At 31.3% G+C, this 14776-nt stretch overlaps 2 protein-coding genes across 2 annotated transcripts; one reads left to right on the plus strand and one right to left on the minus strand.

Annotated features, from left to right (window-relative positions):
- Nucleotides 1-733: 733 nt before the first annotated feature.
- On the plus strand, nt 734-6883 carry LOC108848326 (protein NSP-INTERACTING KINASE 2). Its single transcript, XM_018621657.2, has 11 exons — nt 734-1062; nt 1145-1277; nt 1364-1435; nt 1537-1680; nt 1784-1855; nt 1980-2039; nt 2193-2290; nt 2397-2546; nt 2683-3024; nt 5287-5666; nt 6328-6883. Exons 1-11 carry the CDS (start codon nt 939-941, stop codon nt 6655-6657), a joined length of 1905 nt encoding a protein of 634 aa, XP_018477159.2. The 5' UTR covers nt 734-938; the 3' UTR covers nt 6658-6883.
- Nucleotides 6884-11797: 4914 nt separating this feature from the next.
- Nucleotides 11798-12602, minus strand: LOC108852695 (basic leucine zipper 43-like). The gene has a single exon (XM_018626192.2). The coding sequence runs from the start codon at nt 12515-12517 to the stop codon at nt 12005-12007; it is 513 nt and encodes a 170-aa protein (XP_018481694.2). The 5' UTR covers nt 12518-12602; the 3' UTR covers nt 11798-12004.
- Between the last annotated feature and the right edge of the window lie 2174 nt (nt 12603-14776).

Raw genomic sequence — 14776 nt, forward strand, 5'->3', positions numbered from 1 at the left:
CACAAGTGTAGCACCACAGAAATCTTGGTTTGTTTCACTTGCGTTAAATACATATAATTCAACTTTTATTTGTTCGAGGCAACCTCATTATTTTTCCAGAAAAATGTACTACTATCTTTTATCTTTTGTTATACATTAGAACAATAAAATTAACAGATTCAATGGTGCATAATTAGTTAGTGAATTCACTTTTTACCTGCTCCACACGACTATATTACAATTTTTTTTTTGTAACTACACACGACTATATTACAATTAGAAATTTGTTTGTTCTATTCACAAAATTCCTAACCTTTCGTGTATTGCCGTCCCAGATCAGAGAACATGAGCCTATTATGTGTTTTTATAAGATAGTAACTTCCTGAAATGAAAAATTGTATCTACGTAATATTTCACCATTATACATATATGTATATACTATCTTATGAATTTATGTTTGTATAGTAAACAGGTTTGTATTTCTATTCTATATATATTAATGCAGTAGTATAATAATGACTTGGCATTATTTTTTTGGACAAAACATATAGGCAAATGTTTTTTTGCATATATGATTTTCGTATATGCAATAACTATACATTGTCCATAAACAAAACTTATTGGCTAAATAATAAACATATAGAAAGCACTATTGCAACTCTGTGATGATTGAAAACAATACAAACCAAAGAAGAAAACATTTCCCGATTTTCTTCCTGGCCTTTTCCTGTTTACAGACTAAACACTATTATAAGATAAATAATTGGCAGACAAATCTTTCTCTTTCTTTCACTCTCAATACTCTCAGTCACAGACACTTCAATATCAACATCCCCTGTTTCTTGATTTTCTCAAACACCTGCGGACAAAGAACTGAAAACGAATATTTCATATTCAAAAAGATACAAAACCTCAAATACTCTCAAGTCTGAGTGCAACAAGTTTTTATTCAGACAAAGATGGTGCAGAGAAGAAGAGAAGTAAGAGAGAGTTATGGTTTGTCCTGTTCAAGCTTATTCTTCTTCATCGGATTGCTATGTTCATCCTCTGCAGAGCTCACAGACAAAGGTGTTAACTATGAAGGTAATATTGATCATCAACACGTATCCTTCGTTTATGGATTTTTTTTCCTCCCTAAAACATGTTTTTTCTGTTTCCCTTTTAGTTCTTGCTCTAATAGGAATCAAGAGCTCACTGATTGACCCTCATGGAGTCCTAATGAACTGGGATGACACAGCAGTTGATCCTTGTAGCTGGAACATGATCACTTGCTCTGCTGATGGTTTTGTTCTAAGCCTGTAAGCACATAAATACACACTAGATATGCTAAGTAAACATGTCTTTACTATCAGTCTTAAGACTCTTAACTTATATATGTATGTAGGGGAGCTCCAAGCCAGAATCTTTCAGGAACTCTTTCATCCAGTATTGGTAATTTAACATATCTTCAGACTGTGTAAGTGTTTTTAATTATTAATAAAACATTTTGTTTCTTCATCTCTTAATTACTTAGTTGATTTTTTCTAATTATATGCTTTTGGATACAAACAAATAAAGGTTATTGCAGAACAATTACATAACAGGACATATTCCTCCTGAGATTGGGAAATTGATGAAACTCAAAACGCTTGATCTCTCTACTAATAACTTCACTGGCCAAATCCCTTTCACCCTTTCACGTTCCTCAAATCTCCAATACTTGTAAGATTATCCATTTTCCAAATTTTATCGACATACATTTGTAATAATATTTGTTATTAATTATTTATGGAGGGATTTTTTTGTGTTGAAAATTGTGGAGCAGGAGGGTGAATAATAACAGCCTGACAGGAACAATTCCTAGCTTATTGGCAAACATGACCCAACTCACTTTCTTGTACATTCTCTTTCTTGTATTTTTTAATCAGTTTTCTTGTATGTATTTATATGGATAAACAGTATTGTTTTTTTTTGTCAACCGGATAAACAGTATTGTTTATATTTCGTAAATTGTTTTTTAGGGATTTGTCGTACAATAACTTGAGTGGACCAGTTCCAAGATCACATGCAAAGACATTCAAGTAAGTATATTTCTGAAAAAGAATATTTGTCGCTTTACTCTGTTCTGAGAAAAAAACATGAGGGTAATTCCACATTCATACGCTACCCTAACTCCAGTAAACTAAGTATATAAAATATAGTATTTATATAACATTTATGTACTTGTGGTGCAGTGTAATGGGAAATCCTCAGATTTGTCCAACAGGAACTGAGAAGAACTGTAATGGGACTCAACCTAAGCCTACGTTAATTAACTTGAACAGTTCTAAAGGCAAGTAAAACCTAAAATTTAATCTTGGAAAGAAAATTAAAATCTTTTGAATTCTGGAGATTTTAGGCTAAAATGTGTTTGTTTTTACTTTGTTTGTTGTTGTTAGATGAAGCTTCTGATGGAGGAACGAAAAACCGGAAAATCGCCATAGCCTTCGGTATAGGCCTTACTTGTGTTTGCTTGTTGATCATTGGCTTTGGTTTTCTTCTTTGGTGGAGAAGAAGACATAACCAACAAATATTCTTTGACGTCAATGGTAAGTTAACAATGAAATTGTTAACTTATTGTTAACATTTAGACCAAAAAAAAAAGTTAACAATGAAATGAGTTTTTTCTTTCTGGATTATGAAGACATTTGAACCAATGTGTACATGAATTTGAAATGTTTACAGACCAAAACAAGGAAGAAGTATGTCTAGGGAACCTAAGGAGGTTTAGTTTCAAAGAACTTCAATCCGCCACGGGTAACTTCAGCAGCAAGAATCTAGTTGGAAAAGGAGGGTATGGGAACGTGTATAAAGGTTGTCTTCATGATGGAACCATCGTTGCGGTGAAGAGATTGAAGGATGTGAACAACGGCGGTGGAGAGATTCAGTTTCAGACAGAGGTTGAGATGATAAGCCTCGCCGTCCATCGTAATCTCCTCCGCCTCTACGGCTTATGCACTACTTCTATGGAACGGCTTCTCGTGTATCCTTACATGTCTAATGGCAGTGTTGCTTCTCGACTCAAAGGTATTAAATTATCTCAACCGTATTTTTGGTTTAATTAGGTTTTTTGGTTTGAGTTTTTTATAATATATATTATATTTTTTGAAATAAAAATTAAGTTTACAGAAATTAATGTTGTAAAACTAACAATATGTATATACAGTATACTAGGTGTTTTGCCCGCACATGCGGGCATAATCGTTTTACTAATAATTATTAATATATGTATTATGATTTAAACACCATGATAACTTATTCTTTATATTCTTAATCATTTTAGTTTTTTCGATTTTTATTTCGGTCTATGTCTTCTTAACACAAATGAAAACTTTAAAACTATGAAACCATAAGAGCATAATTACATATCAAATATTGCACACAATAAATCACTAAAACACACATAATCCAAGTAAAAACAAAATAAATAAAAATTAAATAAAAACTAAAGTTCGATGATAATTTAGAAGATTAAAAAAACAAATTGAGATAATAACAATATTTCATTGGTTTACTTGATAAATATATACATTGACTTATCTTAATATTTCATAAATTTACTTTTAATAAAAGAAAAATAGATAATGATAGTTTTATTATTAAAGTTAATTTATGGTTAATTATATAATGATAAATCTTATTATTCATTAAAAATATATCAATTTTAGCCGTTTTAGAAAATAAACCATTAAATACATGTTCATAACATAATTACAAGGAAACTCTTTAAACTTAATATTAAAACATTTTTTTTATAGATTAAACAGTAATAAAACATACACATGAAATAACTACCGAAGTAATTAAGAATAACTAATTCATAATTCCAAACTCCATGTAACAAAAACGATTTGTTCTTATACTTTCAAGCTCAAAGAAAGAAGAAAAACATAGAACTTCAACTAAAAAACAAATATCAAAAGTACAAAATATAGATGTCAAAAACTATTATCGAGAAAATTTGGAATGAATGAGAAAAATGAAACTATATAATTTAAATCATCTTACATCATATGAAAATAAGAATTGGTCCTAACTTGTTTAAAATAATTATAATTTTAATTCCAATTATAAATTTTGAAATCGTTATATTATTTAAATTAATAAATTAATGATTTAAGCTAAAAACTAATAAGAATCTTGTGAAAGTTAAAATAATTATAATCATAGATCCAATGAGAAATTTCGAAATATTTATATTATCTAAATTAATAAATTGATGATTTAATCTTAAAGCTAATAAGCATATGACAAATTAGCAAAATTAGCTAAAATCAAAGAATATATATAAATTAATAAATTGATGATTTAATCAAAAAAACTAATAAGAATATGACAAATAATCAAAATTAGCCAAACTCAAGAAGAATGTGACAAATCAGTAAAATCACTTCATAATAATAATACTTATATTATTTAAATTAATAAATTAATAAGTTAAGCTAAAAATTAATAAGAATGTTGTGAAAGTTAAAATGACTATAATCATAAATCCAATGAGAAATTTCGAAATATTTATATTATTTAAATTTATAAATTAATTAGGAAGTTTGAAATATTTATATTATCTAAATTAATAAATTGATAATTTAATTTAAAAATCTAATTAGCATATGATAAATAAGTAAAATTAGCTAAAATCAAAGAATATTATAAAAATTAATAAATTGATGATTTAATAAAAACTAATAAGAATATGACAAATAAGCAAAATTAGCTAAAATCAAGGATATTGTGACAAATCAGCAAAATCACTTTATAAATAATAATATAGAAAACTAATAAGAATATGACAAATAAGCAAAATTACCTAAAATCATGGAATACATGACAACTAAGCAAATTACTTCATAAATAAATTTATAAATTAATTAGGAAGTTTGAAATATTTATATTATCTAAATTAATAAATTGATAATTTAATTTAAAAATCTAATAAGCATATGATAAATAAGTAAAATTAGCTAAAATCAAAGAATATTATAAAAATTAATAAATTGATGATTTAATAAAAACTAATAAGAATATGACAAATAAGCAAAATTAGCTAAAATCAAGGATATTGTGACAAATCAGCAAAATCACTTCATAAATAATAATATAGAAAACTAATAAGAATATTACAAATAAGCAAAATTAGCTAAAATCATGGAGAACATGACAAGTAAGCAAAATTACTTCATAAATAATAGTATAGATAATCTGATCATATTTTTTTTTTTTTCATATTGTTGATTGTTTCTTTACATAGTTGAACCGGTTTACGACTTGTGTGCATGTGTGTTGTAGCTAAACCGGTATTGGATTGGAGCACGAGAAAGCGAATAGCATTAGGAGCAGCAAGAGGGTTACTGTATCTGCACGAGCAATGCGATCCAAAGATCATTCACCGTGACGTGAAAGCTGCAAACATACTTCTCGATGACTATTACGAAGCAGTTGTCGGAGATTTTGGTCTGGCCAAGCTCTTGGATCACGAGGAGTCTCACGTGACAACCGCCGTGAGGGGAACGGTGGGTCACATCGCACCTGAGTATCTCTCGACGGGACAATCTTCGGAGAAGACAGATGTGTTCGGTTTCGGAATACTTCTACTCGAACTGATCACTGGATTGAGAGCTCTTGAATTCGGAAAAGCAGCCAACCAAAGAGGAGCGATTCTTGAGTGGGTAAGTCAAGCCGAGTCTTGTTTCTTCTTTCAGTTATGTCCAAGACTTCTTTTCTCATGTGCAGTTGGAGCAGTCAAACATGGTTCGGATATTAAAATTTTTTTTTTTTTAAATATAATCTAAGTTTTAAAATTTTAGATATACTTCTAATTTAGGTTTTATAATTTTAAACTTTAAACATATATAAATGAAACTATTAACTTTAAAAACTAGTTAAATATATTACTAATATTTTTTTGAATATTACCTAGAGATAATTTAAGACGATACTGGTTATGGTTATGTCAAATTCACTCACTTCTAGGTTTAAATATTGTTGGGATAGTTAGGAAAACAAAAAAAAATTATAAGGATTTACAACTTTAAAGCTTAGGTTACATGTTAAAAAAGAGCTTAGGTTATATTCTTTAATTATTATTCATGGGTTTATTTGTTTATTAGAATGTATATGTAGAAAATTTATTAATTTATAAAATATTATTTAGCTATACATTTAGGCTATATTTTTAGAAGGATAGACAACTTTAATTAAAGATTAGGTTATATTCTTTATTAATATCTGGTTTAATGTTTATTTTTAGAGAATTCATTAGAATAATTTGCTAGATATTTAGTGTATATTATTAATTATTCTCACTTATGTTTATGGAAATACTTGTAGGTGAAGAAACTACAACAGGAGAAGAACCTAGAACAGATCGTAGACAAGGATTTGGAGAGGAATTACGATAGGATCGAAGTGGAGGAGATGGTTAAAGTAGCTTTGCTTTGTACACAGTACCTACCCATACATCGTCCAAAGATGTCTGAAGTTGTGAGAATGCTTGAAGGAGATGGTCTTGTTGAGAAATGGGAAGCTTCTTCTCAGAGAACTGAAACCAGCAGAAGTTACAGCAAACCTAACGAGTTTTCTTCGTCCGAACGTTATTCAGATCTTACTGATGATTCCTCGGTCCTGGTTCAAGCCATGGAGTTGTCAGGTCCCAGATGACAAGATAAACATCGTATCTTGATATTTGTCATAAACATCTATAAATATGGTTTTAGCAAAAAAAAAAAACATCTATAAATATGGGAATATGATGTATGCTACGGTCTTATATTGTATATAGGTTTTGCTTGTCAGAAGGACTCATATATTCTTATTGTGGAAGCAGCCAAGCAGATGCTGGTGGACGACTTTTTATATGAATTATGAGAAAATTTATTACTTAGAATTTTATGTTCAAGGAAGTGTGTTATTGCAATGATCCAAAGCAAGAAATGAAGTCCATATAATAAAACTACAAAAGAACATATATAAAAAGAAGAAGAAAGGAAACAAACAAGTGAAGTAGTGTAACAAAATTTTGAATTTGCTTAAACTAGAGAAAATCAATAAACCCCCAAAATTCCGATCGAAATAACCGGTCCAATAATGCAAAGCTATCCAAATCCATTTAAAAAAACGGTTTGATCTGGTTATGATCATAGTTCATAGAATCCATGCTTGATGTTGAAAGTCTCTCTGTTCTCAAAATCCTTCTTTTTCGGTTCTTGAAACAGTCCAAACCATGCAATCAATCCTTGTGGTCATCATCATCGCTTTCAAAATCTGCAAAAGACCGCCAACTTTAAACCTCTACTTAAAATGATCTTAAAAGTATATATATCCTCACTAGTTAATAAGATTTTCAGTAAACATACCTGATCTGCATCTACACTAAGCTTGCCTGGGTCCTGTACTTGTTTCACATAGGGGAGTGCTGATGGAGCAAGAGCACTGGGTCCAACACTTTTTTTTCAAAAAATTCAGGGGATTTTAGGGTCCTAATTTCAGAAAAAAATGTTTAAAAAGGATCCAAATTTATAAAATTCTAACTATAAAGATAAATTACTGGATTTTTTTCTTTTTGCACCGGACCTTTAAAAGGTTTGAGCCGGGCCTTATCACAATTGTCCGGTAAATCAAAACCCACCAGAAGATATGAAGAACAAGCAAGCAAAACAAGAGTTTATTGAACATGTAATAGTGGATCGGTCCTTCCACCGGATGCTTTCCTTGTCCACAGTATCCAAAAAGGAGACGTAGAACGACCCAAGACAAAGCGAAAAGAACGAGCGAGAAGCTTGCTATACTCTCACCATACTTTGACATTTTCCGGAACACATCGCTTGCGTCATGGAATGCAAGAATGATTGCATTGATTCAACATTGCATTCAGAGACACGAGTCAGAAGCAATGATTGCTCTAAAGGGTCGTTCGTTACTGAAAGTATTAAAGTTGCACATAAAAGAGAGAGAGATATACTATAAGAGAGTGATACATACTCCCTCCGTTTCATATTATTTGTCGTTCTAAGTCTTTGCACACAGATTAAGAAAACATTTAATTTTACATATTTCCAAAATAAAAATATTATTACCAATACACATCAACCAATATAAAAATAGAATAGAGAATATTTTCAATAAATTTTGCATTGAAAACCGAAAACGACACTTATTTTAAAACAAAAATTTTGCTCTAGAACGTCATATAATTTGAAACGGAGGGAGTACTTTTTTATATTAAATGCGATTCGCAGAAACCCAAAGTCCTGGAAAGTAGGGAAGGATTCGTGTTCCCAGTTGATCCATTCGAACAAACCCATCTCAGAAAGTTTCCAACTTTACAAGCAGAGTGTGTTTTTTTTTTCCCTTCTTAATCAGAAGAACCACATCGGAATCTCGTCGGAGTTTCTCAGAACGAAATTAAGGGAAAGCAGATTCAGAGAAAGTTCAATGCTTTACAATAATGAGATTGTTTATTACTACTTCAATGGGCTCTCTTTATCCGAAACATTTTATCAAAAGAAATAGTTGTTTCTTAACATTTTACCAAAAAAAAAAAGAAAAAAAGAAATAGTTGTTTTCTTCAAATATACTTCATACAAATATATTTTACGTGTGGTGGCAGAAGAGACTATTCAGGCCATCTTATATGATAGTGTTGATTTTCGTTTAATTGAATAATTTTTTTTTTCTTTTGTATAAATGTAAAAATTGTTTCTATTTTATTTTATTTTCGGTGTACATTTGAAGAAATAACTTTTAAATTGTATAATTATATATTTTTAGTAGTATTGCGTATATTTATTGATTAATAATTAAAATTAGCTTATTTATAATTTGTAATCCTGTACGATTTCTTAAATATTTTTTTAATCTCTTAAATAAAGATGAAATCACTTGTATTCACATCATATAGAGATAAAAAAAATTGATGATAATTATGAAAACATAAAACAAAACACGTAAGTTGAAGCTTGCATAGCTTTTAGAAAAATTACTTGAAATGCCATAAGTTACATACTACATTTATAAAATACTTTTAATTAAAAATATAATAAATTTTATATTAAGGATTTAGTTATTATTTTTTCTGATTTCTTATTTAAAATTTTAGGTTGAATTTATAAACTTCTATAAATATTTTATAAATGACTATTAAACATTTATAAATAATTTATGAAAATAGTCATTATTTAAAAGTAAAATGAAAAGTGATATCAAAATTTGTGGTAGAATTAAAACTATCCTCTAGTATTTAGCTTAATCAAGAAAAAGGTAATTTGCTAGATAGACAAACAAAATCGTTAACAATATATATGATTTTGTGAATATTATTTTTTATAATTTTTTTGTGAATATTCTTAAAAACATATTAATATATAAAATAGCATAATATATAATATTGCATGTTACTTGTTAAGTATTCTATAAATAACCTCCTAAGTTCCTAACTGTTTGCTATCTAGCAAACTAACTTTTAAACCAAAAACTGATAGAATTTGTTACCACTGAATTTATCAAGTGAAGAAACAGCCGAAGATAATTTATAATTGCATGATTATATGTAATCGTCATCATTTTATTATATGGTCCTTCCACAAATTAGTATTCCCTCTATTTTTAAATAATACATGTTTTGAGATTTTCACGCTTTTTAATAAAACATATTAAAATTTACTTATTAGTGCATAGTTTTTTGTTATTTTATATTTCCTATATTTCTAAACCAATAAAATTTCAAGAAATGCAATTAATGTTTTTGAGATTCACAATTATTCATAATTAGTTGACAAAAATTACATTGAAAATATGAAAAATATATCTTTTTGAAACAAAAAAAATTCCTAAAACATATATCTTTAAGGGAGTATAAGAATAGCTATCTGGACGTAAGACCTTATAATTCGCTTCTGGTTTGTTCTTTAGTAGTCTCGAAAATGCCTATGCTTCCATATCGTTGGCAGGCACTACCACCAGAGGCCCCACGATTCTTTGTCTTTGTGTTGCCCTTTTATAAAATTTGTCTTCTTTCATCTTTAAAATCTAAATCATCGACCATATCACTCCTTTAACAAGGAGAAAAGTATTTACATCACTCCTTTAACAAGGAGAAAAGTATTTTGTTCAAAAAAAAAAAAAAAAAACAAGGAGAAAAGTATTTACAGTTATATTCAGCATTTACCAATATCTTTCTTCAAGCAATTACCAATATCTAATTGAATAATTCTGATATTGTACAAATGCAGACAGAAAAAAAGAACATATATGGGGCAACGTGATGGATCACAACTTGATGTAACTACTGAAAAAGTCTTTGGGATAGAGGCAGAATATTGTTCTGCAATTCTTTTTTTTTTTGCATAGCAAAAAAAAAAACTTCATTGGAAATATTTTCATATTGACAAGCTTTGTGAATAGAAGGATTATGGTGTCTACTGTGCTTAGGTCCAAAACCGATTCGTAAATACTATTCTAATAGTTTTATACAATCATTTTCTGTAGATAACTTTACCAATCCTAAGCTTTGATTCCGAGGATGATATCGTTCTACTTCTATGTGGTTAACATTGGTCGGTACTAGCATTACTGACAATAGTTATAATGTGAAGCTTGTGGTTGAAAATAGGTGCAGCTCATAAACAAATACTAATACTATCCATATGGGTGTTAAGTAGGCCAAAAGTTAAAAACCAACAAAAGGGTAGGTGAAAAGTAATTAGAATCAATAATATAAGATTGATATCTCGATATCGGTTTTTCTTTATAACCGTGGGGATCCGACGATTGAGGTTAATCGACTAGTTCCACGAGACCCACGTCACTCCAAGTATTCTTGCGATTTAACATTAGCATGGATGGCCACACAGGGTTTTAAAACCAGTTCTGTATTGGAGCCGAAACTCCCTCAAAACCATTACCCCACCATCTTGTGGTTATCTCGATATCGATTTAGTGCTCAAAATTTACATATTAGTGTAATGTGCCAGGTCAAATTCAAGAAATCATTCTTGGTGGTTTGTCACACTTTGGATGATGTGTGTTTTACGATTGAAATATTTAGAAAAGTGGATAATGGCTACAAGAAAAAAAAAGGAAATCTAAAGACTGAAAACTTGATCAGGTTGCCTAAAAAAGAAGAAGGGCCACCATTTTTCGGCAGTCTTTTGTTTTCGTTTGCCATGACTTTCCTTAGTGATGTTCACTGCAAGTGTATTTATGCGGCGAGCAAACTGAAAATTTGTTAATAGAGTTCGTCATAATTGATCTGCAAGTCACACATGCATTTATGATATGTCGGTAATATTATGGTAGACAATTAGTTACATTATAAGTTCTGATCACTATTTTTCCTTTCATTGTTTATAATTTCTAGAAGTCTCCTATCTCTTCAAGTATAAATTCAGAATATATACTTCAAACATTATTTTTATGGGGAATGTGAATGAGTTTAAATAGGTTTTTAAAAGCAACATTAACATTATACTGTTAGATTCTGATTTGGTTACGTGGTGAAATAAAATAATAACGGGAAAATGGCAATATATTCTGGACGGTGAGGCGAAATCAAGTTTACTCAAAAATCACATAACAGCGTAAATCATTTGGTATTAATTTTCTGTCACAAATTTTAAATATATAATGGTAAGTTCAAAACAAATCTAAAAATGGAATTGTGGACTGAATAAATCAAAATCCGGAGCCAATCAGATTTATAATATAATATATTAGCGGTATGTATACGGTTATGGTTTGTATATTGAATTTTATATATATACATATAAGAGGCTAGAGAACATGAATATGTTCCACAAGTGAGTTACGTTATTTAACTTTAAAGTATATATACTATGATCGATCATACCATAATACAAATATGATACATGATTACCAACTTTATATTCGAGAACCAACCATAACCCAACATCCGAACCTTTTTTTTTCTGTTGAAACCGAACAACACAATCTCAAAATCTCTGCCCCTCCCGATTCAACTTGAAGAAACACTAAACTTCTTCGAACTCTCTTAAAAACTGTTGTTGTTCTTGTTAGATTTTAGGTCGCATACAAGCCGTCGGAGATCAGAAGCTTCTTCTTTGAGTTTAGAGTTCTCCTTCAATACGTTATCTTGAGTTTCCAATACGCTGTTCAGCTTATCGATAAGACAGTTGTTCTCGTTGCGAAGCCTTATCACCTGAGACCAGAGTTCATCAAGATGTCTTTGTTTCCTCATCCTCGACCTCCTCGCAGATTCTCTGTTTGAAAGCATCCTCCTCTGCTTCCTCTCGTCGAGTATAATGATGCTCTGACGATGATTATGATGATGATCTTCGTCGGAAGTTGAGTTGTTGCTCGTCATGACATCTTGACCGTTGGATGATGAGGAATAGTTGTTGTTGATGAGTTCGGTTAGGTAGTTTAATGAAGAGGAAGAGGTTGGAGACGAGGGCATGTCTATTATGTTGAACTCTGCTGGGATCGTGGTTAAGTTTTCCGGCGATAGGTATTGGAAGTAACCGGTGATTTCTGCCGGAATCATGGTCTTAGTTTGGTGTATAAGAGTGAGAGATGAATATGGATGAGTTTGTATTTGTGGCTAGAAGTTAGTTTGAAGTAAGAAGAGGAGGAAGTGGGGAGGGTTTTATAATGTTGGAGAGTTAGAATAAGAACGGAATCATGGAGACGTGGGTCCTACTGATTGTATTGTGTATCTAGAGCATATTGTAAATTTAAAAAATAATTCTACATTATTACGTTTCGTAATTTACATAGGCAGAAGAGCAAAAAACATACATACCAAAGTAAGCCATAATTTATATAGGCAGAAGAGTTAGAAGTCAAAATTCTCATTGTTTTTGCGAAATTGGTAGACAAATAATTCCATTGAATACCAAATAAATAAACACTAAAGAACGTATTCAATTGAATGTTTTATATGATTTATATCAAAATAACAAATCTAAAGGTAATTCCTTCTCATGGGTGGGAAAAAGAAGTACCAGAAAAGTTAAATGCAAGTTTGATAGAGCAGTGGCTAATGAAGAATGGCATGCCTTATTTGGCCAGTCAGTTGTAGAATTCCTACGACTATGGGGTTCAGATCACCGGCCGGTCCTAGCACGCATTCAATCTATTTCCCGAAAGATAAGGAAAAATTTCAGATTTGACAAGAGGTGGATAGGAAAACCAGGCTTTAAAGAAGCAATAACCTCGGGGTGGGGACAGTTTGATGCAATTCCAGTTCAGAATTTTCACCAAAAAGTTACCTCATGTCGAAATAAAATCAGTTCTTGGAGAAAGAATAATCTTACAAATTCTGCCGTCTTGATTGAAGAATTAAAAAATAAAATAGATCTTGCCGAAGATGATGAAAACTCTACAACAGAAGAATTGGAGGATCTAAGAAGACAACTTATTATGGCCTTTAGAGAAGAGAACTTTTTTGGGAACAAAAGAGTAGGGACCAATGGCACAAATATAGGGATAGAAACACAAAATTCCACCATGGCATCACCAAGCAAAAGAGAGCCCAAAATCGGATCATCAGTATAAAAGACAAATATGGGAATCTAGTAGAGAGAGAGATCGAGGTGGAGAACGTGGCTGTTCAATACTTTCGAGATCTTTTCTCTACTTCCTCACCATCAGAGATAGATAATTCTCTGTGGTTCATTTCAGTGAAGGTGATCCAGGCTGACAATGGTTTACTCTTAGAGAAACAGTGAGAACAAGAAATTAGAAAAGCCCTTTTTGATATAAACCCGGATAAAGCACCCGGACCGGATGGCATGACGAGTAGATTGTTCTAGAGATTCTGGCGGGAGATGCGTCAAGATATAGTTAAACTTGTGCAAGACTTTTTCGAGACTGGCTTATTCGATCCTGCTTTGAATCAAACGAATATCTGCCTCATTCCAAAAAAGAAGAAACCTCGGGATATGTCTGAATTCCGACCCATTACTCTCTGTAATGTTAGCTACAAGATTATATCTAAGCTAATTTGCAAGAGACTGAAGAGGGTTATTCCGCGTTTGATCTCAGAGACACAATCTGCCTTTGTAGCCAAACGCTTGATCACGGATAACATCCTAATAGCACAAAAAAATTTTCATGCCTTGAGGACAAACCAGAGATGTAGACAAGACTTTATGGCTATCAAAATAAACATGAGCAAAGCCTACGATAGAGTAGAATGGAATTTCATATCAGCTTTGATGGAGAAGATGGGCTTCGATAAAAGACTAGTTGACCTTATTATGTGTTGTGTCACGTCGGTCTCATATCAAGTCTTAGTCAACGGGCAACCGAGGGGAAAAATCCTACCAAAGAGAGGCTTGAGACAAGGAGATCCTCTCTCCCCTTTTTTGTTTATCTTGTGCACCGAAACACTGATCTCACTCCTAAATAGAGCAGAAATGGAGAAGAAGATTATTGGGCTTCGGGTTGCAAGAGCGAGCCCAAGGATTTCCCATCTCCTTTTTGCAGATGATAGTCTTTTCTTTTGCAAGGCAGAATTAAGCCAATGCAAAGAGATCATGGACATTCTAGACATATATGGAAAAACCTCAGGCCAAAGATTAAACACGTCAAAATCTTCCATGTTCTTTGGAAACCGAGTGGAGTCTTCTCGGAAAAAAGATATAAAAGAAGCGTTAGGGTTCTCTTCTGAAGGAGGCATGGGGATGTACTTTGGATTACCTGAACAAATTGGTGGTTCGAAGATGAAAGTGTTCTCTTTTGTACAAGATCGGCTCATTGGGCGAACAAATAATTGGTCATCGAGACTTCTCTCGAAAGG

Source organism: Raphanus sativus, chromosome 4, assembly GCF_000801105.2.
Source record: "Raphanus sativus cultivar WK10039 chromosome 4, ASM80110v3, whole genome shotgun sequence".
NCBI lineage: Eukaryota > Viridiplantae > Streptophyta > Magnoliopsida > Brassicales > Brassicaceae > Raphanus > Raphanus sativus.

Excerpts from the sequence above, each read along its gene's own strand:
- LOC108848326 (XM_018621657.2), top strand. The coding sequence starts at position 939 with ATGGTGCAGAGAAGAAGAGAAGTAAGAGAGAGTTATGGTTTGTCCTGT. Across the intron at positions 3,025-5,286 it reads TGTTGCTTCTCGACTCAAAG|CTAAACCGGTATTGGATTGG; the intron begins GTATTAAATTAT and ends TGTGTGTTGTAG. Across the intron at positions 5,667-6,327 it reads GAGGAGCGATTCTTGAGTGG|GTGAAGAAACTACAACAGGA; the intron begins GTAAGTCAAGCC and ends AAATACTTGTAG.
- LOC108852695 (XM_018626192.2), bottom strand. The coding sequence starts at position 12,517 with ATGATTCCGGCAGAAATCACCGGTTACTTCCAATACCTATCGCCGGAA.